The 27,739-nt window shown below is 46.5% G+C and overlaps 1 protein-coding gene across 1 annotated transcript in view; it reads right to left on the bottom strand.

Annotated features, from left to right (window-relative positions):
• Window positions 1–1,183: 1,183 nt before the first annotated feature.
• Window positions 1,184–27,739, bottom strand: part of stil (STIL centriolar assembly protein) — a 53,380-nt gene continuing 26,824 nt past the window's right edge. Inside the window, exons 11-16 of the mRNA XM_056276945.1 lie at window positions 25,306–26,046; window positions 23,521–23,713; window positions 8,867–9,002; window positions 7,924–8,047; window positions 7,551–7,819; window positions 1,184–2,248 (exon numbers count right to left, since the gene is read on the bottom strand). Coding sequence (XP_056132920.1) covers window positions 1,645–2,248; window positions 7,551–7,819; window positions 7,924–8,047; window positions 8,867–9,002; window positions 23,521–23,713; window positions 25,306–26,046 — 2,067 coding nt within the window. The 3' untranslated portion in view covers window positions 1,184–1,644. The remainder of the gene's footprint in view (window positions 2,249–7,550; window positions 7,820–7,923; window positions 8,048–8,866; window positions 9,003–23,520; window positions 23,714–25,305; window positions 26,047–27,739) is intronic.

Below are 27,739 nucleotides of genomic sequence, written 5' to 3'. Positions count from 1 at the left end.
TCTCCTTTTCTCCCTGTACAAGACATCCCTGGGTTGTTATTCGCTCGCATGACTTCTCTTACCATTGTTATGCTGATGACACCCAGCTGATCTTGTCCTTTCCTCCCCCTGACACACAAGTAGAGACACACATTGCTGCGTGCTTGACTGACATCTCGGAGTGGATGGCGACACACCACCTGAAACTCAGTCTGGACAAGACAGAGCTGCTGTTCCTCCCGGGGAAAGGTTGCCTGCACCAAGACCTGGCCATCACCATTGACGACACTGTGGTGATGCCAACTCGGACCGCGAGGAATCTGAGTGTGATCGTGGACGACCAACTGTCGTTTGCTGCAAACGTTGCATCGGCTACTCGCTCCTGCAGATTTCTCCTCTATAACATCAGGAGGATTCGCCCCTCCTCACCGACGAGACGGCACAGGTGCTCATCAAGGCTCTGGTCATCTCCCAGTGGGACTACGGCGACTCCCTCCTTGCTGGCGCCCCGGCGTCGGCCATCAGACCTCTGGAGCTTGTTCAGAAAGCTGCAGCTCATCTGGTGTTCAACCGCCCTAAGTTCTCCCTACACTGGCTCCCAGTAGCTGCTCGCATACAGTTTAAGACCCTGGTGCTAGCCTACAGGGCAGTGAAAGGAACAGCTCCTTCCCATCTCCAGGCCATGGTCAAGCCCTACACCCCCGCCCGACCACTTGGCTCTGCTGCCTTGGGACGCCTGGTTGCCCCGTCGCTCAGAGGCCCCTGCTGCCGATCGACCCGGTCATGGCTCTTTTCTGTACTGGCCCCACAGTGGTGGAATGAACTCCCCACTGATGTCAGGACAGCGGAGTCGCTGCTCATCTTTCGGTGCAGGTTGAAAACTCACCTCTTCAAGAACTACTACCCTGTTACTTGTTCTTATCACTTATTGTATTCACTCATTTAAAAAAACAAAATCTCTTTCTTGGCTTTTACTGTTGCACTGGTTTTGCTCTGAGATGCTTGTTTAGAGAGAAGATGCACTTATGACCTCTGATGACAAGTAGTTCTCCTGATTTCCTACGTTAAATGATGCGCTTATTGTAAGTTGCTTTGGATAAAAGCATCGGCTAAATGACTGTAATGTCATGTCATGTAATGCATGCATCTGTTTGGATAAAAATCACCTGTTAAATGAGAACATGAAATCTAAAACATTGTGAATTTGCACATTTATTAGGAAATCATAATTATAAAACTTGGAATACAGAACTGACAGCATGATGAGAATACAGAACTGACAGGACGTTGAGAATACAGAACTGGCAGGATGATTAGAATACAGAACTGACAGGATGATGAGAATACAGAACTGACAGGATGATTAGAATGAAGCGCACACACTTCATGACTCTGGTCAGTACTCGGCACCCACACGTCCACTTCTCATCAAGCAAAAACAAACTGGGGGACAAAACAGGCTACGTCTGTAGGAGAGATGGAAGTAAAGTAAAGCAGTTACCTGCACAGCACAAGTGGCGGCATTAATTCAAGTCCTTGAATAAAGACTGTCTTCACAGCAGGACAGGGACATGCACACACAGACCGAGCACCATAAACTATAACAATACTAAACCACTCTGCTTAGACCTTCATCCTTCTCTTTCCGTGTTTGGTGTCCGTCTCTCAGAAGAGTTTGGGCAGTTGTCTCAGTCGACTCAGGTCCAAAAAGTTTCCCACTGAATCCTCTGACTGTGAGGCACCACCTTCCCCACCTACAGATGGCAGCCGGACAGCATGGTTCTCCTTGTTGGAACTGGTTGGGTTGGACTGCACCAGGAGGTGCATTTTAGGACGCAGGTCCTTGATCAGCTGGCTCTGAGATTCTGATGTCTGGCAGTGGTGGAGGGGAGACTTTCTGACTTTAACATTTAAAGCATCAGACAGTGGCTGACGAACCATTGTCTCATCTGCTGTGATGTCATCACAGAGCCCCTCTTCCTCCTTCTCCTGTTGTTCCTCTAGTAGACCGTACTTCCTCATGTACCTCCTGGTTGCCAAAGACATGTTGCTGGGAGAGAGGGGGTTCAGGCTGGCAGATTGCCTCAGTGGAGAGGAATGGGTTCCCATGGACAGTCTGGAAAGCTGGGTGTCAGAGAGGTAGCGCAGGGCAATGGCATTGGCCTCCATGCTGAGGTCCATGCTGCCTCCGACAAACAGGCTGCCCTCTGCTGATTGGGACAGGCTCAGTCTGGGCAGGACCACAGTGGGGTTTATGCAGGCTAAAATACTGGAGAAAACCACAACAAACACAAACTCAGTCATATACTCATCATGGGATGTCTGGAGGATCCTCACAACTTGTAACTTAGGAACCTCTGCAAGCTTCTCACAAACAGTGAATGGCTGTATCACCAGGCAGACAGGGCAGAAACATGGTCTTCAGCTTAACCCACAGGTTTCTCTGCAGCTGAGTGGCTACACAGTGTTGTGAAAAGTTTTTGCCCCCTTCTTGATTTTCTCTATTTTAGCAAATTTGTCACACCTCAAAATCCAGTTTTTAATCATTTTATTTATTTAAAGTGATACTTACATCAAAATCTGAAAATTCCTATTGATAAGCTGTGTTCCGAGTTGGAATGTGAACATGGAGAAATTCAGTGGCCAAAACAGCACGTTTGTGGCCACTAGAGAGATCTGTGATTGACTGTAGATGGTGTCCAATGACAAATTGTGCCGGTGGATAGGTAGACACCAATCAATTTGCATATAGGGTGTGTCCGTAGCGAGGTGCTATAAAACCACGGAGAAGCCGTTCTTTCACCCCCTCCTGCTAGCTACTTGGCTTGAGTTTGTGCTATTTTGCTGAGACTTTATTATCGATCTTGCTACTACGTATTGCTATCTATCTATCTATCTATCTATCTATCTATCTATCTATCTATCTATCTATCTATTTATTTATTTAAATATCTATCATCTATCTCTCTAACAGTTACTTGTATCACCAAATCCTCCTCCTCGAAACTGTAATCCTTGCAGAGAATCTCGCTCTCGCTATCCGACATTTTTTGTAAATAACAAGTGACGAGCGGTACCAAGCCCCACCCACCCAGGAAGACAGTAGCCAATAGCTTTTAATTCTTAAAACCACACCTATTTTCGGTTACAATTCAAACTCCCAATGTTAAAAAATGTGTTCAGAAAGGGCATGTCAGTCTCTCTTTAAGGAAACACGTTTTCCAAAACCAACAGACCCTTTTGTGAAAAATAATTGCCCTCTTTGTTACTCAATCAGCCAATTAACTAAATTTAATTGATCATGGGATTCAATTAGAGCAGACACACCCAGGCTTGATGACTGCCAGTGCTGTCAAATGTAATCATGATTTATATAGAACCTCAATATTAAGGTGAAGGAACCTTACCATCAAGGTGGAGGAACCTCACCATCAACGTGAAGAAACCTTACCATCAATTTGAAGGAACCTTACCATCAAGGTAAAGGAGGCTACAACATCTCTTAACAAGCAGCACCATCCCACCATCAACTATCCCAAACTTCAACTATCCCATCATCAACTTTCCCACCATTAACTATCCCACCTTCAACTATCCAACCTTCAACTATCCCACCATCAACTATCCCACCATTAACTATCACACCATCAACTATCCCACCTTAAACTATCCCACCATCAACTATCCCACCTTCAACTATCACACCATCACTATCCCAAAATCAACTACCCAACCTTCAACTATCCCACCATTAACTATCCCACCTTCAACTATCCCACCGTCAACTATCCCACCTTCAATTATCCCACCATCATCTATCCCACCTTAAACTCTCCCATCAACGATTCCACCTTCAACTATCACACCATCAACTATCCAACCTTCAACTATCCCACCAACAACTATCCCACCTTCAACTATCCCACCATTACCTATCCCACCTTCAACTATCCCACCATCAACTATCCAACCTTCAACTATCCCACCATCAACTATGCCACCTTAAACTATCCCACCATCAACTATCCAACCTTCAACTATCCAACCATCAACTATCCCAGCATTAACTACCCCACCTTAAACTATCCCACCATCAACTATCCCACCTTCATTTCTCCCACCTCAAACTATCCCACCATCAACTATCCCACCATCAACTATCCAACCTTCAACTATCCCACCATCAACTATCCCACCTTCAACTATCCAACCATCAACTATCCCAGCATTAACTACCCCACCTTCAACTATCCCACCATCAACTATCCCACCTTCAACTACCCCACCTTAAACTATCCCACCATCAATTATCCCACCTTCATCTATCCCACCTTCAACTATCACACCTTTAACTATCCCACCTTAAACTATCCCACCTTCAACTATCACACCTTCAAAAGACATTCCGGAAGAGATGAGAAAAAAGTTGTTAAGATATATCAGTCTGGAAAGGGTTAAGAAAGCCATTTCTTGATCATTTCTTAATACTAATACACACCATACACACACTCAACTATCCAACCTTCATCTCTCCCACCTCAAACTATCCCACCGTCAACTATCCAACCTTCAACTATCCCACCATCAACTATCCCACCATCAACTATCCCACCATCAACTATCCCACCTTCAATTATCCCGCCCTAAACTATCCCACCGTCAACGATACCACCTTCAACTATCACACCATCAACTATCCAACCTTCAACTATCCCACCATCAACTATCCAACCTTCAACTATCCCACCATCAACTATCCAACCTTCAACTATGCCACCTTAAACTATCCAACCTTCAACTATCCCACCATCAACTATCCCACCATTAACTATCCCACCATCAACTATCCAACCTTCAACTATCCCACCATCAACTATCCCACCTTCAACTATCACACCTTCAACTATCACACCATCAACTATCCCACCTTAAACTATCCTACCATCAACTATCCCACCATCAACTATCCCACATTCATCTCTCCCACATCAAACTATCTCGCCATCAACTATCCCACCATCAATAATCCCACCTTCAACTATCCCACCATCAACTATCCCACCATTAACTATCCCACCATCAACCATCCCACCTTCAACTATCCCACCATCAACTATGCCACCTTAAACTATCCCACCATCAACTATCCAACCTTCAACTATCACACCTTTTACTATCCCACCATCAACTATCCCATCATCAACTATCCCACCATCAACTATCCCACCTTCAATTATCCCACCATCAACTATCCCACCATCAACTATCCCACCATCAACTATCCCACCTTCAATTATCCCGCCTTAAACTATCCCACCGTCAACGATCCCACCTTCAACTATCACACCATCAACTATCCAACCTTCAACTATCCCACCATCAACTATCCCACCATCAACTATCCAACCTTCAAATATCCCACCATCAACTATCCCACCATTAACTATCCCACCATCAACTATCCAACCTTCAACTATCCCACCATCAACTATCCAACCTTCAACTATCCCACCATCAACTATCCCACCTTCAACTATCACACCATCAACTATCCCACCTTAAACTATCCTACCATCAACTATGCCACCATCAACTATCCCATATTCATCTCTCCCACCTCAAACTATCCCACCATCAACTATCCCACCATCACCTATCCAACCTTCAACTATCCCACCATCAACTATCCCACCTTCAATTATCCCACCATCAACTATCCCACCATCAACTATCCCACCTTCAATTATCCCGCCTTAAACTATCCCACCGTCAACGATCCCACCTTCAACTATCACACCATCAACTATCCAACCTTCAACTATCCCACCTTCAACTATCCCACCATCAACTATCCAACCTTCAACTATCCCACCATCAACTATCCCACCATCAACTATCCAACCTTCAACTATCCCACTATCAACTATCCCACCTTCAACTATCACACCTTCAACTATCACACCATCAACTATCCCACCTTAAACTATCCCACCATCAACTATGCCACCATCAACTATCCCAAATTCATCTCTCCCACCTCAAACTATCCCACCATCAATAATCCCACCTTCAACTATCCCACCATCAACCATCCCACCTTCAATAATAGCACCATCAACCATCCCACATTCAACTATCCCACCTTCAATTATCCCACCATCAACTATCCCAACATCAACTATCCCACCTTCAACTATCACACCATCAACTATCCCACCTTAAACTATCCTACCATCAACTATGCCCCCATCAACTATCCCACCTTCATCTCTCCCACCTCAAATTATCCCACCATCAACTATCCCACCATCAACAATCCCACCTTCAACTATCCCACCATTAACAATCCCACCTTCAACTATCCCACCATCAACTATCCCACCTTCAATTATCCCACCATCAACTATCCCACCATCAACTATCCCACCTTCAACTATCCCACTATTAACTATCCCACCAGCAACTATCCCACCTTCAACTATCCCACCATCAACTATCCCACCTTAAACAATCCTACCATCAACTATGCCGCCATCAACTATCCCACCTTCATCTCTCCCACCTCAAACTATCCCACCATCAACTATCCAACCTTCAACTATCCCACCATCAACTATCCCACCTTCAACTATCCAACCATCAACTATCCCACCATTAACTACCCCACCTTCAACTATCCCACCACCAACCATCCCACCATCAACTATAACACCATCAACTATCCCACCATCAACTATCCCACCTTCAACTATCACACCTTCAACTATCTCACCTTCAACTACCCCACCTTAAACTATCCCACCATCAACTATCCCACCATCAATTATCCCACCTTCAACTATCACACCTTCAAAAGACATTCCGGAAGAGATGAGAAAAAAGTTGTTAAGATATATCAGTCTGGAAAGGGTTAAGAAAGCCATTTCTTGATCATTTCTTAATACTAATACACACCATACACACACTCACAATCTACTCACACCTACACACACTTACAGTCTACCCACACCACACACACATTCACAATCTACCTACAACATATACACTAACAATCTACCCACACCATATACACACTCACAATCTGCCTACACCATACACAACTCACAATCTACCTACACCATACACACACTCACAGTCTACCCACACCATACACACACTCACAGACAAGCAGCAATCAGCAGTATGTCATCAGTACATGGGCAAGCGATGCACACTGGCGCCCTCGTCTGGCCATGCTGCAGACTCACACAAGGACCAGTCGAAGGATATAATTCTCATAAGATTTTTCTTTACCTTTATATCTTTGATATTTTTCCTAAATTCTGTAAGTGTCTCGTTTGTAAGTACCAACAAGTGTCAAATGGCAAACAAATAAGGTTGAGTTCCTGCTGTATGGAAACTTAGTAAGTAAATGCAAAGTGTGGTGTGATTCCTTAAAACTCATTAAGTAGGTTGAAGCAGGTAAATAGCATCAAGAGTCTATTTATATTTGTTTGATTAATTTAGAGTGAAGAATAATCAAAAAGTTCAAAGTTCATCAACAAATAAAATTGTGTGGATGAAAGGAATACCTGGTGGGTTCTACTGTGCTGTCTGTGGTTCTGTCCAATTGGCCGGAATCTGGATCCACTTTAACAGCAAGCTGCTGCAGGGCCGCACTCCAGACCAGATCTGCTCCTGACCACTGCTGTCTTCTCTGATCTCCTCCTGGCCAAGGTTCTCTCTTCAGGGAGCTGTCTGACTGGGAGGAGGAGGACTGTGAACCTTCAGTAGACAGACTGACGTCCCCCCCAGAGTTTTCCTGGCTCTCTGAGGCCTGGAGGCGACTGGTAACCTGGCCCTGAGCAAGGAGGTACACGGGTAAACATCCCTGTGTCTCTGTTGAAATAAACTAGTACAAACTGTTTTAATTTGTTGTTAAAGAATGTACGTTTATTTTTGTACCAGCAGGTCCTCATAGAACTTGTGTGGGTCCTGTTGTGAAGTGCTCTGATCGACCTCATACATGGTGACACTCTCTCCCAGCACTGGACTCCGCACAGCTCCGCTACGCAGCATCTTCTGAGCCCTGACACACACACACATGCAGCTCAGCCTCCCTTCATCTCATGCTATGTTCACTAGACTGGCCCAGATCCATCACTTCATTGTTACCCTGGCTGTAATTTACACATTTCAAACCAGCCAAGATGTGTCACACACAAGGCCCGACAGTAAACCCATGGCTATGTCTCACTCAAATACACACAGAACCACACAACAACTACACACACAGCTGAACAACACAGTAAGTTCAGTGTAAGTGACCACTTCTGGTTAGCTTCTTAACATCTAAGAGAGCTCATACAGTCAGTTATGACTTGATATACAGTCAGCTATGACTTCATACTGACTGACTTGTCATAGTCAGTTATGACTTCATACTAACTGACTTATTATACAGTCAGCTATGACTTCATACTTACTGACGTGTCATACAGTCAGTTATGACTTCATACTAACTGACTTATTATACAGTCAGTTATGACTTCATACTGACTTATTATACAGTCAGCTATGACTTCATACTGACTGATTTGTCATAGTCAGTTATGACTTCATACTAACTGACTTATTATACAGTCAGCTATGATTTCATACTGACTGACTTGTCATAGTCAGTTATGACTTCATACTAACTGACTTATTATAGTCAGTTATGACTTAATACTGACTTATTATACAGTCAGCTATGACTTCATACTAACCGACGTATACAGTTGTGTCAGAGCTGAGGACTGGATTTAAACAGAACTGAAGTAAGCCAAAAGGAACTTAAACACAGTTTAGAGCCATCGGTTGGGAGTGGACGAGGAGAGAAGGAGAGGTTAACCAACCAGAGTCTTACCTGAGCAGGTCTGAAGGAGAACCGTCCTGACACTCAGCTCCGTCCCCTGGCTTCTGGGGGGTGGGATTAGTGCTACAGGTGAATCCATGGTAGGGGGGATGGAAGGGTGGAGAAGATGGTGAAAACAAACTGGCTCCTAAAAACACACAAAGATATAATAGCAGCTGGATGACCTGATGGTAGTGACAATGGTTTGAATCCTTGTCAGTGCGAGCCTCCAGTAAGAGTCCTCAAGGCTTAGACTCCTAATGCTAGTACATACAAGCCTACCTCGGAACATGAGAGAGAAATATAACTACAGCCATACTGGCTCGGATGTCGCCTGACGTATACATACATACATACACTCACTGCCCACTTTATTAGGTACACCTTGCTAGTACCGGGTTGGACCCCCTTTTGCCTTCAGAACTGCCTTAATCCTTCGTGGCATAGATTCAACAAGGTACTGGAAACATTCCTCAGAGAGTTTGGTCCATATTGACATGATAGCATCACGCAGTTGCTGCAGATTTGTCGGCTGCACATCCATGATGCGAATCTCCCGGTCCACCACATCCCAAAGGGGCTCTATTGGATTGGGATCTGGTGACTATGGAGGCCATTTGAGTACAGTGAACTCATTGTCATGTTCAAGAAACCAGTCTGAGATGATTCGAGCTTTATGACATGGCGCGTTATCCTGCTGGAAGTAGCCATCAGAAGATGGGAACACTGTGGTCATAAAGGGATGGACATGGTCAGCATCAATACTCAGGTAGGCTGTGGCGTTGACACGATGCTCAGTTGGTACTAAGGGGCCCAAAGTGTGCCAAGAAAATATCCCCCACACCATTACACCACCACCACCAGCCTGAACCGTTGATACAAGGCAGGATGGATCCATGCTTTCATGTTGTTGACGCCAAATTCTGACCCTACAGAAGCAGAAAAAGAATGTGAATCCACTTCAGCCACACCGCCCCAACTCTCACAGCCGGCCGTTCTCGCCGCGGCTGTGAAACTCCCAGAGTTCTGGAAGAACGACCCGGCTTCGTGGTTCCAGCATGTCAAGGCGCTGTTCCACCTGCGTGGAATCTCCGTGGACGACTCCAGATACTATTTGGTCGTCGCTGCGCTGGACCAGCAGTCCACACGCCGTGCCATGCAGCTGTTGCGCCCCCCTGCAACACGGTAAATACGTCGCCCTCAAACATCTTCTGCTCCGGAGGTATAGCCTATCTGCCGCAGAGAGGGCAGACAGAATCCTTTCCCTATCCGGTTTGGGTGACGGGAGTGCCCGGAGACGGCGCGGGAGAGGCCTCTGTTTCTTCCACCAGCGGTTTGGCGGCGCTGCGTCCCTCCGTTCACTTTTGAGGCAGCGGGAAACTCCAGGGCAGCGCTCAGTAGCAGATGTGGGCGCTGGTGGACGTAGTGAGCCGCTCTTCATTAAGGACTCGATGTCAGGAAGACGGTTTCTGGTGGACTCAGGCTCGCAACAGAGCCTAGTCCCTCCTGCTAAGACAGGCATGTCAGCCGAAGGCGGCGGCCCACAGTTGAGTGCAGCTAACGGTTCATCCATTGCGACGTTTGGCACAAGGTTGGTGACTGTTTGCTTCCACGGGCGCCATTTTGAGTGGGACTTTGTAGTTGCCTCCATTACTGTTCCTATTATCGGCGCGGATGTTCTGTGTGCTAATGGTCTGCTGGTTGATGTTGCAAACCGCTGTTTAATTGATGCTGTGTCTTTCGCCACTGTTCCGTGCGAGACGGGGAGCCGGGCCGTTAACACATGCTAACTTTTTAGCATTAGGGGATGTTTTTCAGCGTTTGCTGGTGGATTTTCCATCGGTGACTACACCTGCCTTTTCCACCGCGGTTACTAAACACAGGGTAGAACATTTCATTCCGACTCTGGGACTGTCAGTTTTGGCGCGCGCGCAGCGCCTCAACACAGTAAAATGGGCTATAGCTAAGGAGGAGTTCGCCATCATGGAGCGTCTGGGTATATTGAGGCGTTCCAACAGCCCATGGGCCTCGCCGCTTCACATGGTGCCCAAGGTGGATGGGTCGTGGCGTCCTTGCAGCGACTTTCGCCGCCTGAACAACGTCACCGCCAATGACCGCTATCCCATCCCACACATACAGGACTTTTCCATACGCCTGGCAGGTACCACTATCTTCTCTAAGGTGGACCTGGTGCGCGGCTATCATCAGGTTCCCGTGCACGCAGAGGACGTGCCCAAGACCGCAGTGATCACCCCGTTTGGGCTTTTTGAGTTCATGCGCATGTCTTTTGGCTTGAAGGGGGCAGCGCAAACCTTTCAGAGGCTGATGGACTCGGTGTTGCGGGACCTTGCTTTCGTGTTCGTTTATCTCGACGACATATTAGTGGCCAGTCCGTCAGCTGAAGAGCACCTGGCGCACCCGAAACAGGTTTTCCGTCGTCTGGAAGAAAACGGCCTGATAGTCAACCCGGCCAAGTGTCAGTCTGGACTGCTGGTGATTGACTTCTTGGGTCACTGCATTTCGCCGCAAGGCGCGGTCCCGTTGCCTTCTAAGGTGCAAGCGGTGGCGGAATTTCCCCGCCCGGTATCTGTTAAGGCATTGCAGGAATTCTTGGGCATGGTGAATTTCTATAACCGTTTCCTCCCTCGCGCTGCCCACCTCCTTCAGCCACTTAACGAAGCCCTGCGCCTTAAGAAGGCTAACGACCCTGTCGACTGGACTCCCGAACGGGTCCAGGCCTTTGATGGAGCTAAGTGCGCCCTGGCTAACGCTGCGCTCCTCGCCCATCCCACACCCACGGCATCCATAGCTTTAACAACCGATGCGTCTGACATAGCCGTGGGGGCTGTGGTTGAACAGCGCGTGGCGAATACGTGGCAGTCACTCGCATTTTTTAGCCGCAAACTTCGAGATAGCGAGCGCAAGTACAGCGTTTTTGACCGGAAGTTGCTGGCACTGCACCTTGCAACCCGTCATTTCCGCTTCCTGCTGGAGGGTCGCCCATTCACGGCTTACGTGGATAATAAACCGCTGACTTTCTCACAGGGTTTTACGCACCTGCTCACAATGGTAGATCGGACCACCAGGTGGCCAGAGGCTGTCCCTCTGTCCTCCACAACATCCTCGGATGTTGCATGCGCGTTTCTTTCCTCCTGGGTCGCCCGTTTCGGCACTCCGTCAGATATCACCTCAGACAGGGGCCCCCAGTTCGTGTCAGAGCTCTGGTCGGCACTTGCGTGATCCTTGGGTGTGCAAGTACACCGCACTACCGCGTATCACCCTCAGGCTAACGGCTTGTGTGAACGTTTTCACCGGTCGCTCAAGGCAGCGCTGCGCTCTTGGATGGTAACTGGGTGGATCGTTTACCTTGGGTTATGCTCCGGTTGCGTTCAGCTCCTAAGGAGGACGTCGACGCTTCGCCTGCTGAGCTGGTGCTCGGTCAGCCGCTCCGCGTCCCTGGGGAATTTTTGCCTGGCAGTTCTGCTCCTCAACCCCGTCCAGCCGTTTATCCTTGTTTGTCCGACAGCACTCGGGTTCCAGGCCCCGTTCACCACTGTTTTCCGCGGTCGTTCGTGCCTGCGGAGCTCATGTCGGCTCGTTTTGTTTTTGTACGGCATGATGCTCACCGCTCGCCCCTCCAACCCCCATACGATGGCCCATTTCGGGTTCTTGAGACGGTTCCTAAGGGTTTTGTGCTGGATATGGGTGGGCGTAGGGAGCGTGTCACGCTTGATAGGCTTAAACCGGCGCACACGGTGGCAGACAAAGTTGTGTTTCCGGCCCAGGTTCCCCGTCGGGGTCGTCCTCCTTCCAGGACCCCGGCAGTGTCTTCACGGGTTCAGCATTCTGCTTCTCAGCCGGCTTTGGACTGTGTTTCACCTACTGTTTCGGCTGAGGGATGGTGCAGTCGTTATGGGAGGCTGCTTAAGCCTCCAGTGAGACACTGATTTTCTTTCCAGGAGTCCCTTCTGGGTGTTCGGGGGGGGGGGCTGTGTGGCGGACACTAGGGGCTATGCCTCTCACCCAGCAAGGCTGTGAGCTGGGGGCGCGGTTTACATTCCCAGGCTCTCTGGTGCAAGGTTGTTCCTGTTTCAGTTTGGTTTTGGAGCTGAGGAATAAAGTTCAAATTCGCCTTCGTCTCCTGTGTTTTTCCTCACCCTGACACAATATATAAAACTTTGTTAAAAGAAACACTCAACGGTAGTGTAAGTGCTCAATAAATAAGGAGCAAAATCATCCAGTTAGCCAGGTAAATTCTCTATGAGACAGTACAAGCCTGTTTCATGCTATAAGCAGCTGATGGTTGCTTATAGAATAAAACAGGCTTGTACTGTCTCATAGAGAATTTACTTGACTAACTGGATTTTATATATATATATAGTGTTTTTTTCTGAAACAGTCAATGGTGTTGTGAGTGCTCAACTAATGAGGAGCGGAGTATCAACACAGATAGAGGAAAAAAAGTTTAATACATTGCAGTACAGGCCTGTTTGGTGCGTGGCGCACTCATCAGCTGCCAATGTGGTTCAACAAAGAATCATACAGTTAAGTTGCCCAGTGTCACGCCCCTAATTTTGGTTGGACAGCGACCAACCAGATGAGGAAACATTCAAACTATAACAACCAATGGGGTAGGTACTTATGATGCACAGCAACCAATGGAGGGGTAGAAAACATCACAACCAATGGAACTGGGGCTTGTTTTGAAAAGCATTTAGGGACCAGGGCACTGTTGAAATGGCCTACATTAAAAATACAACAAGGTCATTTATGTGAATTATATAGTGGGGTGGTGTTGGGGCACAGTTGGAAGGACAGGTAGTTAATATATATATATATAAAAACCCTAATAAATGTCACATGTGCATCATCTAATGGGGGGGATAATAAAGATGTTTTACTTATAGTTACAAAGGAGATATGTTTATCGGTGTCTACAGCTGGTTGCCAATTCGTTTCTATTATTCAAGGTGCTTGAATAATGGATGGATGAATAATAGAAACATTGAATAACGGCCTGTACTGCAATGTATTGAAATCTTTTTTCCTGTATCCATGTTGAGATATACACTACCGTTCAAAAGTTTGGGATCACCCAAACAATTTCGTGTTTTCCATGAAAAGTCACACTTATTCACCACCATATGTTGTGAAATGAATAGAAAATAGAGTCAAGACATTGACAAGGTTAGAAATAATGATTTGTATTTGAAATAAGATTTTTTTTACATCAAACTTTGCTTTCGTCAAAGAATCCTCCATTTGCAGCAATTACAGCATTGCAGACCTTTGGCATTCTAGCTGTTAATTTGTTGAGGTAATCTGGAGAAATTGCACCCCACACTTCCAGAAGCAGCTCCCACAAGTTGGATTGGTTGGATGGGCACTTCTTTGAGCAGATTGAGTTTCTGGAGCATCACATTTGTGGGGTCAATTAAACGCTCAAAATGGCCAGAAAAAGAGAACTTTCATCTGAAACTCGACAATCTATTCTTGTTCTTAGAAATGAAGGCTATTCCATGCGAGAAATTGCTAAGAAATTGAAGATTTCCTACACCGGTGTGTACTACTCCCTTCAGAGGACAGCACAAACAGGCTCTAACAGGTACTATTTAATGAAGATGCCAGTTGGGGACCTGTGAGGCGTCTGTTTCTCAAACTAGAGACTCTAATGTACTTATCTTCTTGCTCAGTTGTGCAACGCGGCCTCCCACTTCTTTTTCTACTCTGGTTAGAGCCTGTTTGTGCTGTCCTCTGAAGGGAGTAGTACACACCGGTGTAGGAAATCTTCAATTTCTTAGCAATTTCTCGCATGGAATAGCCTTCATTTCTAAGAACAAGAATAGACTGTCGAGTTTCAGATGAAAGTTCTCTTTTTCTGGCCATTTTGAGCGTTTAATTGACCCCACAAATGTGATGCTCCAGAAACTCAATCTGCTCAAAGAAGTGCCCATCCAACCAATCCAACTTGTGGGAGCTGCTTCTGGAAGCGTGGGGTGCAATTTCTCCAGATTACCTCAACAAATTAACAGCTAGAATGCCAAAGGTCTGCAATGCTGTAATTGCTGCAAATGGAGGATTCTTTGACGAAAGCAAAGTTTGATGTAAAAAAAATCTTATTTCAAATACAAATCATTATTTCTAACCTTGTCAATGTCTTGACTCTATTTTCTATTCATTTCACAACATATGGTGGTGAATAAGTGTGACTTTTCATGGAAAACACAAAATTGTTTGGGTGATCCCAAACTTTTGAACGGTAGTGTATATATATTTTTTTGTAATAGACAATTCTGTTTGTTGTGTGTATATTCGAAATATTTAACACACTAATTTTTTTTTTTAATGTCTGGCATCCGTCTGTCTGCCATTGAGGGCGCCGTCCGTTGACTGTTGATGTTGCCCTCAACGGCAGACAGTGAGACGGACACCAGACACACGCCGACGATGTGGACAACTGAGTGAAGAATCTGTCCGACAGACAACTCACCCAGGTGAGGGGGGGGTGCACGCTCTGGAGTAAAAAGTGAGACAGCGAGGCAGAAATGGCCCCAGCATCCGAGCACACCGGTCCGTGCGAATAAAAGACTGCCAACAGTCTTGCCACAGTGGTTGCCCATACGGGTGTGATGGAGCAATAGGAGTCTCCACTGGGGCAAACTCTCCACCATCAGCAGACACAAGTCCTGCGGGGGCTGGCCGCCCAGCAGGCTAGCTATAGGAGTCTGCTGAGGGAGCTGCTGCTGTTGTCCGTTTGTGAGCTGGACATTTTCCCGCCTCTTCGGCCCCAGATCACCCTGCTCAAGATGACATCTGTCGATACATAGCCAACTGGCATCCTCGTAGACTGAGTGGGGCTCAGGTCAGAGGGCCATCAGCGCTCAGGACACTCGTCCTAGAGGACACCGTCAGACATCACTTCATTCTAGCATGGCAGCTCCCCAATGCAGCGAGACGGTAGCTGCAACCAGGCTCGGATGATAGTGATGACGTCATCCAGCTAGTTTCGCTGGAGCAGTTCCTCACATGCCTGCCCCCTGTAACTGCTGACTGGGTGCAGTGCCACCATTCGGAGGACCTGGGGAGGGCCGTAACCCTGGCGGAGGACCACCTCGCCATTCCGGGACCTGCCGGCCTCGTGGAGGAGACCGTTCTAGGACTCAACCAGCAGCATACTCACACACACCTCCAGGCAGCAGCCCATAACCCCTACACCACATCCCCACTCTTTCCCCTCCCTCTTCCCTTCTCCACAGGGCCCAGCTTCTGGCTCAGCTTTCCCAGACCCACAGGGGGCGCCTAAATATCATGCCAGGAGTGCCGCCGGTGAAGGAAGCCGGGTCACTGGTGGAGGGAGTGTCTGTTAATGGACGTGGGCCAGTTGGTCTGGGTTCTTGGCACCCCAGCCCCCTTGCCCAGTCCAGAAAGGAGAAACAGCGTGCTGGTACGTATGCAAGGGGGCATATATCAGGCATTGGTGGACACAGATTGCATTGCAGATGCTGTTTCATCAAAGCCTGGTTCGGCCATGGGGCATTAGTAGAGATGTCATGGGTAGAAATTCAGTGTGTGCATGGAGATATCCACAAGTATCTGCCGATGGCCATTGACATAAAATACCAGGGGGAAAAGCATAGAGTACAGGCTGCGATTAGTTCCCGTCTGTTGCAGCCCCTTCTATTAGGCTCAAATTGGCTGGGGTTTAATAAGGTGGAGAGGGAGACAGTGGGGCCGCAAGAGCAACAGCCAGGGTGTTGTGAGTGGTGCGTGGTGTTCATTGGTGATGCGAGCTCTTCCGAGTCAGGCAACAACCCAACGGAGGACTTCCCCATCCAGTATACTCAGGATGACACACTGCGCTTTGCCTTTGACCATGTGATGACCATCGACTGTCAACAGGTGCACCCGAACACTGCGCTCACTCGTCCCTATTTTGCGCTTATTAGAGATCGGTTGTATCAAGTGACTCACGACACTCAAACAGGGCAAGAAGCCACACAATTGGTACCGAAAGCCCACTGGGAACTGATCTTCCAGGCGGCCCATCACAACAACGTGGCAGATCACCTCAGTTAAAATAAAACACTCGTATAATGGCTCGATTTTACCGGTCTAGCAGTCACGGTGACATGCGGCGGTGGTGTATACCAGCCCAGAATGTCAATTGGTAAACCTCCCAGCCACCCCATAAGCGCCTTTGCACCCATTACCATTACTGAGTTTGAGCATATTGCCATGGATGACGTCCGGCCATTAGACCGGAGAGCACGGGGATATCGCTTTGTCTTAGTCATAGCGGATTATGCAATGTGCTATCCCAAAGCTGTGTAGGTGCACAACATCTCGAGTAAAAACATTGCACAGGCATTGTTTCATTTACTCTCACGTGTCGGAATCCCGAAAGAGATTTTGATGGACCAGGGCACATCGTTTATGTCACAAACACTAAAATCGATCCGCATGAGCATGTATCACCGCCAAACAGACCGGATCGTGGAGATTTAATAACACACTCAAAAGCATAATTCGGAAGTTCATGCATGAGGATAGCCGCAACTGGGATAAATGGTCAGATTCTCTGTTATTTGCAGTATGGCAGATGCCCCAGGCCTCCACGGGGTTTTCGCCCCTTTGAATTGCAGAACACCAAGAGGTGTGTTGGACCTGATTAAAGAAAGCTGGGAGAGCAGTCTGAGCACCAGTAAAAACGAAGTACAGTACATCCTGGACCTGAGAGAAAAATTCCATACACTGGAGTGGTTGTCATGGGAGAATTTGCTCCAGGCCCAGGTACATCAGCAGCGCCTGTATAGCAGAGGATCATGACTGCATCAATTTGCACTGTGAGAGAAAGTCCTTGTATTACTTCCAATGTCTAGCTCCAAATTACTCGCCAAGTGACAAGGGCCCTTTGAGGTCACACATTGAGTGGGGGATGTCGACTGAGGTTGTGTGTAATGACAGGGGAGGTACAACAAAGAGCTACCACTTCAAGTCTCCTAAGAGCATGGAGAGAGGTGTTCCCAGTTTTTCTAGCCATGGTGGTATCTGAGAGAGGTGAGTTGGGGCCGGAGGTCCCAAAATCGAACAATCCTGCCGCCCTCCAATATGAAAACCCTCTCTCACCCCGTAAGAAAGCCAAGGTTGCTGCGTTGAAACAGCGCTTTGCTGATGTGTTCTCCCCCCTGCCAGGAAGCATAAACCTCATACAGCACCGCATCTCCTGGAATGACGGTGTGCTCACACATCCGTACCAACTGCCTGAACACAAAAGAAAACTGTTCAGGCAGAAATCAAGGCCATGCTGGAAATAGGAGTAATAGAGGAGTCTAGCAATGACTGGTGTAGCCCGATCGTCCTTGATGGCAAGTCCAATGGCTCAATGGCCCTGTGTAGACTATCGCAAAGTGAATAATGTATCCAAGTTTTGATGCATGTCATATTTCGCAGATCGATGAACTCCTGGACCAGCTTCGCTTGCCTTTTTATGACACTGGATTTAACCAAGGGCTACTGGCAAATTCCCTTGTCTCCAGACTAAGGAAAAAACAATTTTCTCTATGCCGGGCAGTTTGTACCAGTTAAGTGATACTTGTTTGGGCTGCTCGGAGCTCCAGCCATATTTCAACGCCTCATGGACCGGGCGCTGTGGCCACACGCTTCATATGCTGCAGCCTACTTGGGTGATGTGATCATCCACAGTAGCAGCTGGGACCAGTACATGTGGAAGGTGGTGGCAGTGCTCAAGTCTGAGGCAGGCAGGTCTCATGGCCAAACTGAAGAAGTACGCGGTCGGACAGCAGCAGGTATTTGGAGTACCGCTTAGGCAGCGAGCTGGTGTGCCCCCAGAAAGAGAAAACTGCAGCAATTGAGGCCAGCCCAATGCCCAAGACAAAAAAGCAGGTGAGGCCATGCCTGGGACTGGCCGGCTATTATAGACAGTTCATCCCCGCCTTTGCACTGGTGACCCAAAAGGCTGCCTCAGATTCGGTGCAGTGGAGGGAGCAGTGTAAGGTGGCATTCAAAAGGATTAAACAAGCCCTCTGTGGGGAGCCACCGCTCAACACTACTAACTTCTCTCTCCCTTTTGTCTTGCAGACCGACGCGTCGAACAGAGGGCTGAGGGCTATTTTGTCCCAGTAAGTGGAAGGAGTCAATTACCTGGTGCTGTACATAAGCCAAAGCTGGCGGAGAGGGAGCAAAGATACAGCACCATGGAAAAGGAGTGCCTGGCCATCAGATGGGCGGTTGGCACCCTCCACTTCTACCGCCTGGGGCTGTCATTCACCCTCTGTTCAAACCATGCCCCGCTCCAGTGACTCCTCTGCATGAAGGATGCCAACACATGGATCACCCATTGGTATCTAGCTTTACAGCCTTTTAAGTTCAAGGTGGTCCATAGTTCCGGGATGCAGACGGTTGTGGCCGATTTCCTATTTCCTCTCTCGCTCCAGTGGAGGGTTGGCTGTTGGCTGGATGTAGCCCCAGCCTAAGTCAGTTGGTGGGGCTATGTGGTAGAGGGGTGTGGTTTAGCCTCGGCTGCAGGCAGAGAGAGAGAGGGGGCATAGGTTGCGGGAGAGCTGACGTGATCAGTTGTGCCAACTAACAAACTGCTCTTTAAATTCTGCAGTGAAGCTGGGTCTTGGACTGACACTGACATAAATGTGAAAACAGGCAGACACAACACAAAACGCAGAGAGAGACAGAGACAGAGAGAGAGAGAGAGCACGAGGCTGTCCTGGAGCAGAGTGAGAGAGCAAAGCAGAAATGGCATTAGCATCCAAGCACACCAGCCTGTGTGAGTAAAAGACTTTGTAAATAGAGATGCTGTAAATAAAAGCCTGTGTTCAGCACCTAACTAGTGTCTGCCTCTCCATCCCGAACCCTCCCACTGGCAAGTCTTCCACATTCAAATACCCAAATCTAGCCGTAAAAGACCGGTTAAGTTGTTTATCTATACTGGCTGTATCGTGTGTCATCTCAATTTACAATATTCAAACATATTCTAAGAACAAAGTAAAAAAGAGGCTCTGGCAAACAAGATCCAAAAGTCCATTCATTTGCTATTCACACACACACACACACACACACACACACACACACACACACACACACACACACACACACACACAAACACACAAAGTTGATTTAAAAAAAATGAATGCAGATGCAATCAAACTGTCCTCATGGCTTTAGAGGTTTCTAGCCACCTCCTGGTTTAACACTATGGTGTTAACAGAACCACAGACACTTGAACCACTTCCTCTGGACACCACGTTTACTGACAGAAACGTTTCATCATCATCTAAGTGACCCATCAGTCTCACCTGACTGCAGGTATCTCCACCCTTATAAACAATACCCCTACCCTTATAAACAATACAGTGACTCACCTGACTGCAGGTACCCCCACCCTTATAAACAATACAGTGACTGCAGGTATCCTCACCCTTATAAAAATAGAGTCTCACCTGACTGCAGGTGTCCCCACCCTTATAAACAATACCCCCACCCTTATAAACAATACAGTGACTCACCTGACTGCAGGTACCCCCACCCTTATAAACAATACCCCCACCATTATAAACAATAGTCTCACCTGACTGCAGGTACCCCCACCCTTATAAACAATACAGTGACTGCAGGTATCCTCACCCTTATAAAAATAGTGTCTCACCTGACTGCAGGTGTCCCCACCCTTATAAACAATACCCCCACCCTTATAAACAATAGTCTCACCTGACTGCAGGTACCCCCACCCTTATAAACAATACAGTGACTGCAGGTATCCTCACCCTTATAAAAATAGTGTCTCACCTGACTGCAGGTGTCCCCACCCTTATAAACAATACAGTGGCATAATGACCCAAACCAACCACCAGTTTCATATGCAAATATGGGTGTGACCATTAACTAGAGTTACAATGGTCATGGCCATCTGGTCCTTGTATAACCAAAGTGAGAACTGTGTCCGCATTCTTCGCACAAAGTCAAACAAGTTTTCGGTGGGTGTCGGACTCCACCAAGGTTGTCCCTTGTCCCTGATTCTGTTTGTGATATTCATGGACAGGATCTCAAGGAGCAGCCAAGGTGAGGAGTGTGTCTATTTTGGGAATTGCATCTCTGCTCTTTGGAGATGATGTGGTTTTGTTGGCTTCATCAGAATGTGACCTCTAGCGCACACTGGGGCGGTTTGCAGCTGAGTGTGAAATGGCCAGCATGAGAGTCAGCACTTCCAAGTCTGAGACCATGGTTCTCTACCAGAAAATGATGGATTGCTTCTTCTGGGTTGGGGATGAGTTGCTGCACCAAGTGAAGGAGTTCAAGTATCCCGGGGTCTTGTTCACGAGTGAGGGTGGGATGGAGCGGGAGATTGACAGGTGGATTGGTGCAGCATCAGCAGTAATGCGGACGTTGTACTGGACCGTTGTGGTGAAGAAGGAGCTGGTCAGATTATATTTATATTTAAATAAATATAAATAAAATTGTATTTATATTTTTGTTGATATTTTATTTTTATTTATATTCAAATTTAAATATTTGTGACTCTATTTTATGTTTATTTATATTTAAATAAATATACATATTTTTATATTTCATTTATTCTATTTTATTTATATACTTATAGTGGTATTTTTATGTCAGCTTTTAGTATTGGCTTAGCTCACTCTGAACCTCGACTGAGGTTGTACCAAAAAAGTACCTGGGACCAGGTACTATCCCTAACTTTTGCTCAGTGGAAAAACCAAAAAAAGCGAGTAGAGTTGAGTCGAGTCGAGCCGGTGCCACACAGTGGAAAAGGGGCATTTGAGTCCCCGTTCAAACCAGCGTTCCTCCTTATCAAGGATGGTCACATCCTCATCCTTGAAAGAGTGGCCACTGGCCTGTAGATGGTGTAGACTGTGGAGTTCTGGCCTGTAGATGGTGTAGACTGTGGAGTCCTGGCCTGTAGATGGTGTAGACTGTGGAGTCTTGGTCTGTAGATGGTGTAGACCGTAGAGTCCTGGCCTGTAGCTGGTGTAGACTGGAGTCCTGGCCTGTAGATGGTGTAGACTGTGGAGTCCTGGCCTGATGTGTTAGCTCTCCTGTGTTGTGCCATCCTCTTGGCCAGTGTCTGTTTAGCTTCTCCAATGTACAAGTCACGACAATCCTTCTGGCACTTAACAGCCACACTATATTGCTCCGTTTGTGTCGGGGGACCTGGTCTTTGGGGTGGACCAACTTCTGGTGCAGCGTGTTTTGGGGTTTGAAAGCAACTGAGACTTGGTGTTTGGAAAATATACGTCTTAACCGTTCCGACACTCCCGCCACATACAGAATCACCACTGGTTTACACTTAGACAGCTGTTGTCCTTCTCCTTTCTTCCATCAGCTGGTGCACTGTTTGAGGTCTTCCGGGCTTTGATAAACACCCAGTTAGGATAACCACACTTAACCAGGACCTGTTTAATGTGGGACTTCTCTTCCCCGGCCGCTGTGTCAGTGGGGATGTTGTCAGCTCGGTGGTCCAGCGTCCTGATGACTCCTAGTTTGTGCTCCAGTGGATGATGAGAGTCAAACCTTAAGTACTGATCAGTATGTGTTGGTTTACGCTAAACATCAACAATCACATGCCCCCCATCACCAACTGCAATGTCACAGTGTAAGAAGGCTACCCTGTCATGTTCCACATCCTCCCTGGTGAACTTGATGTGGTGTCCACAGACTTAACGTGGTCGGTGAAATGTGCTACATCCAGAGACTTAGTTTTAACCCAGGTGTCAAATTTTTATTGTCGTGTACTATTCCTCTGAGTAGTACACATGGCCATTGTAACTAGTTAATGGTCACGCCCATATTTGCATATGAAACTGGTCGATGGTTTGGGTGGTTACGCCACTGTATTGTTTATAAGGGTGGGGGTACCTGCAGTCAGGTGAGACACTGTATTGTTTATAAAGGTACCTGCAGTCAGGTGAGACTGAAGAGGTCACTTAGACGATGACGAAACCTATCTGTCAATAAACGTTGTGTCCAGATGAACCGATTCACCTTTCTGTGATTTTCTCACCTGAATTATTGAGCAAGACAGGTATTAATAGAAATTTGTAAGTATTCCTCTCAACACAAGCTATTTTCAGACTGAACAGGGTCAGTAACAATCATCAAATGACTTCTTTCTGTATGTAAACTCATGCCAGCAGGCAGGAGGGTCGAACCTTGATTCTTTGAACCCTCATCCACTTTAGTGTCAACAGTAACTACTTTACTAAAAAACCAGTAGTACCTGTCTCAACAGTAACTATTTTACTATAAACCAGCAGTACCTGTTTCAACAGTAACTACTTTACTATAAACCAGTAGTACCTTTCTCAACAGTAACTACTTTACTATAAACCAGTAGTACCTGTCTCAACAGTAACTACTTTACTATAAACCAGTAGTACCTGTCTCAACAGTAACTACTTTACTATAAACCAGTAGTACCTGTCTCAACAGTAACTACTTTACTATAAACCAGTAGTACCTGTCTCAACAGTAACTACTTTACTATAAACCAGTAGTACCTGTTTCAACAGTAACTACTTTACTATAAACCAGTAGTACCTGTCTCAACAGTAACTGCTTTACTATAAACTAGTAGTACCTGTTTCAACAATAACCACTTTACTATAAACCAGTAGTACCTGTTTCAACAGCGATGCTGACGGTGCTTTTTAGTTGGGGTCCAGCTGGTATGGATGTACCGTTATCTGGCTGTTGACAGGCTAGGTTGGCTGTCTGGTTGTCTGGTTGTTGACAAACTGGGTTGGATGTCTGATCGTCTGGCTGTTGACTGGTTGGCAGAGCAGTTCCCTGGGCTTCCAGGAGCATCTTTATCTAAGGAGCATCAAAAGCCTTCATTTAAATTCTGCTCAGAAAGAAGTGCTTCACACAACACAGCATACTGCCACCGTAGACCAGGCTCTGGTAAAACTCCTGTACAAAACAACATACTGCCACCGTAGACCAGGCTCTGGTAAAACTCCTGTACAACACAGCATACTGCCACCGTAGACCAGGCTCTGGTAAAACTCCTGTACAACACAGCATACTGCCACCGTAGACCAGGCTCTGGTAAAACTCCTGTACAACACAGCATACTGCCACCGTAGACCAGGCTCTGGTAAAACACCTGTACAACACTTTTATTGTCATCGTACATGCATACAATGAAGTTCATTTAACCCATCCTATGCTAGGAGCAGTGGGGACCAACTCCAGTTCTTTCTTTCATCATCTTGGTCAGGGATGCAAGCAGGAGTATTAACCCAAACCATGTCTTTGATGGCGGTAGGAAACCCACCCAGCAGAAACCCATGGGGATAACATGCATACGCCACAAAAAAGGACCTGGGATGGCTTGGGGTTCAAACCAAGCACCTTCTTGCCATGAGGAAACAGCGCTAACCACTGAACCAACAATGCTGCCATATGTTGTTTTGAGGGGAGTCTGAAAATACCTTCCATTGTGAAAAGTCAATCCCAGTACAGTCACTCAGCATACTGATAGACCTTTCTGGTACCAGGTACTGGTACCAGTAATTGGCCAGATACAATTGGGGAAGAAAAGGGGGACCAAAAAAAAAAAGAAGAAAAAAGATTGGCCATCATGCCACATGGAACTTCCTCCATATGCAATATACCAGTGAGCTCAGGTAACCAGGTCTTAAACTGAGGCACAGTATCTAACTTCCAGAGCCTGAACATTACTTCCTTTGTGACTACCACGCCATACATAATAGGGCTTTGCATGGAAACACTGTGGTTTAGTAGGGAAAGAAGAAAATCCAAATAGTAAATTTCTGGCTCAGGTTCAAACACATGTCAGAGAACCGTCTGAATATGTCACACCAAAAATGGTAGTTTTGGGCATGTCCAGAAAAGGGGATTTTTTTTTTAAACCTAAACCCTAATTTCCAGAGTTTTCCTTTAAAGCGCCATGTGATAACAGTAAAATATTGAGTCATTAATGTTGTAACCGCGCTGTTCCAAGATGTGCCGTCAACTTGAGACCATTTGCTATTGCCCATTTTAATCACAGGTGTACTCCCAAGTAGACTGGTGGGAAATGTTAGTGTCACACGGGAAGTTTTACATAAAACCCTGCCACCCTTAGTCAATGCCAGAGACCTGGTCGACGATAATGCTGATCTAGCTAGTAATTTATAAATTCATCTTCTTTTGTTAATGTGGTTTATAAAGAACACAAATGATAATAAACAACAAAACAAAATAAAACCATAATCACCATTCTACTTGTTTGTTTTTCATCCATCGCACAGGCTTGTCTGCTGTCTGACATCACAGGTACAACTACAGTTCAGGCCAAAGATGAGAATTCTGACCAGTTGCTGCTATTGTCGCAAGTTATCACATGGATTTTTAAATGGTGACCAATCTATCCCCCCAGTAAAAGGGACTCCTCTCACCTGAGCCTGGAGGAGTCGGAGCTGGTGGTCCTGGTTGATGAGGATGTTGTAAGCAGCAGGGGGAAGGACCCCCCTCACCCAGTCTTGACAGCAGGGCTTCAGACAGGTGGAGGATGGAGGACCTGGTATGTTAGTTCTGTGTGTTGGGAGCTGGGGTTGAGCTTGGTAAGATGGACAGGAACAGCTGCCTGATCGATGAGGGGTGGACTCCCTGCTCCACTGACCCAGAGTTTGACCGCTGTGTGGAAGAGCAGGCTGAGGAGGTGAGTTAGTGAGCTGGCTGGGTGGAGGAAAAGGGTGAACGGGAGGTGCAGGGTAGGTAGGGGCAGCCTGCCAAGGGCTGAAGGAAGGACAGGGAAGGATGGGGGTAAAGTTGTGTGTCTTGCTGGAGCAGCAGCTACAGCGCTGACTGGGGGTGGGGGTGCTATGGAGGTGTTTGGTTTGAGTTGGAGCTGGTCTGGGTTGGTAGGCAGAATCATGTGACCAACGAGCTGCTGGAGAAGAAGAGGATGATGATGGCGATTTGGTGATGTTTCCAGATGGAGGAACTGACTTCTTGGAGGCATTCCTGAAAGAGGGGCCCAAGGATCCTCTGTCATGAGGGACTGGGTGGAGAAGCTGGGCAGGACATGGGGGACTTTGAGAAGAGCCAGGATTTTGTTGGCCAATCTGGTTCGACCTGATGAAGCTGGTGTCCACCAATAGAGAGAGCTCAGGAACAGACGGCAGGACAGTCCTTTGCTGCAAAAACACAGTAATATTTACAACAGTGTTTCCATGAGTATCACTCTGCTCTGGGCTGGTATGCATTTTAAAGAGATAGAGAAACTACCTTTTCTTCTAACTCGGGCAAACTTTTTTCTAAAGTTGCAATCTGAAAATTTACATGCTAATAATTCAATTCAATTCAAATTAAATCAAATCAAATCAAATCAAACCGATTAAGTGTCATTAAAAACAATGTGCAGGCACATGTTAAAAATTAAATGAGGGCTGCAGTTTCGCCAAACAGCGCAAGACAGACACAGACAAACATGGCTAACATAGTATAAGATATATATACAGATGAAGATGAAAAGCTGAAGTAAAAAAAGAAAGAAAAAAAAGTACAAGTATAAACACATTAACAGACATTGAGTGGGTAGCCAGGTTTAAGTGAGTAACAGCTTGGGGAAAGAAGCTGTTTTTGAGGCTGGTAGTGCAGGCTCTGAGGTTCCTGTAGGCCAATATTTTTTTCCTAGGATGAATCCGGAAAGTTCCCGCCCTCAGGGGCTAGGATTGGCCAGATCTGCCTGTCAGTCAACTTTCCGGATTCATCCTAGGGCAAAAAATATTCACTTACCGTACACACACAGTTAAGTTGGCACAGTTAGCTTGGTTGCAAACGTGGCTAATGGCTAACAGTTAGCTAGCAAACATGGCTAGGGTTAGGGTTAGGGGTTGTTGCGTGTTTGCATCGGCCTTGACTGACAGGCAGATCTGGCCAATTCTAGCGCCTGAGGGCGGTCCATGGTTGGGCGTGGGTGGGATTTCTGCTGATGCTGAGACCCCTTCAAAGTATAAAAGTAATAGTCTTCTATGATACTTTCTATCAATGCATTTAAAACAATAGCTAACTCATGATATAAAAATCATGAATTATTCTGCAACGTGTGATGTGGATGGTTGGCGTCTAGTAGGACCTTGCAAGCAAGACAACAGGGTGCATAGTGTTTTCCATCTTCATAGCAGCCAAATGACTTTGAAGAAGTGGTGAAGGTGTTGTGTCTAACCAGCAGATATGACAGAACAAGCTGGTAGAAGACCTTCACCAACACATAGTACTACATCAATAAGTACAACTCAGGTTCTACCAGGTTTTGTGTGTGTTTCTGACACAACAGCCCTGCTGACTCTCGTTCATTTGGAAGGAAGCTCAGCCCACACTCACCTCACCATCACCTACATAGCACACAGTTAAAAACAAAATCATGATCTCAAGGACTGTAGCTTCACATCAGCAAAAATTAAATTTTTAAGCAGATGTTTTCATCTATTTATTTAAAAACGGGATATCTTTAAATCAATAAACATCTCTCAGGCGTGAATGTGTGAGACTGCAATATCATCAAAAACTAAAATAAACTAGAGGAGTTCACTCAGTAAGACTTTTGCGTAGTGCCCAAGTCAATTGAAAAGGGAAATATGGAAAAAAAGTTGTTAATATACAACACTCGAGCTAAAAAAATCTACTTATGCAGCACTCGAGCTAAAAATATATACCTAAGAAAAACATTTTGCCTGTCAGTCTGTGGATGTGCAGCCTCCTAGGCAGACCCTCGTACGAAGGAAACCAAGTCTGACATGAAATGACAGAGATTTGGCTATCATCATTTCAAAGGCCTTACTAAAAGACTTCAAATGATGTTTAACTGTCAGTTTTCATGACATGAAA

Source organism: Lampris incognitus, chromosome 3 (genome assembly GCF_029633865.1).
Source record: "Lampris incognitus isolate fLamInc1 chromosome 3, fLamInc1.hap2, whole genome shotgun sequence".
In the NCBI taxonomy this organism is placed as follows: Eukaryota; Metazoa; Chordata; class Actinopteri; order Lampriformes; family Lampridae; genus Lampris; species Lampris incognitus.
This window is presented reverse-complemented; position numbering and strand designations above follow the sequence as displayed.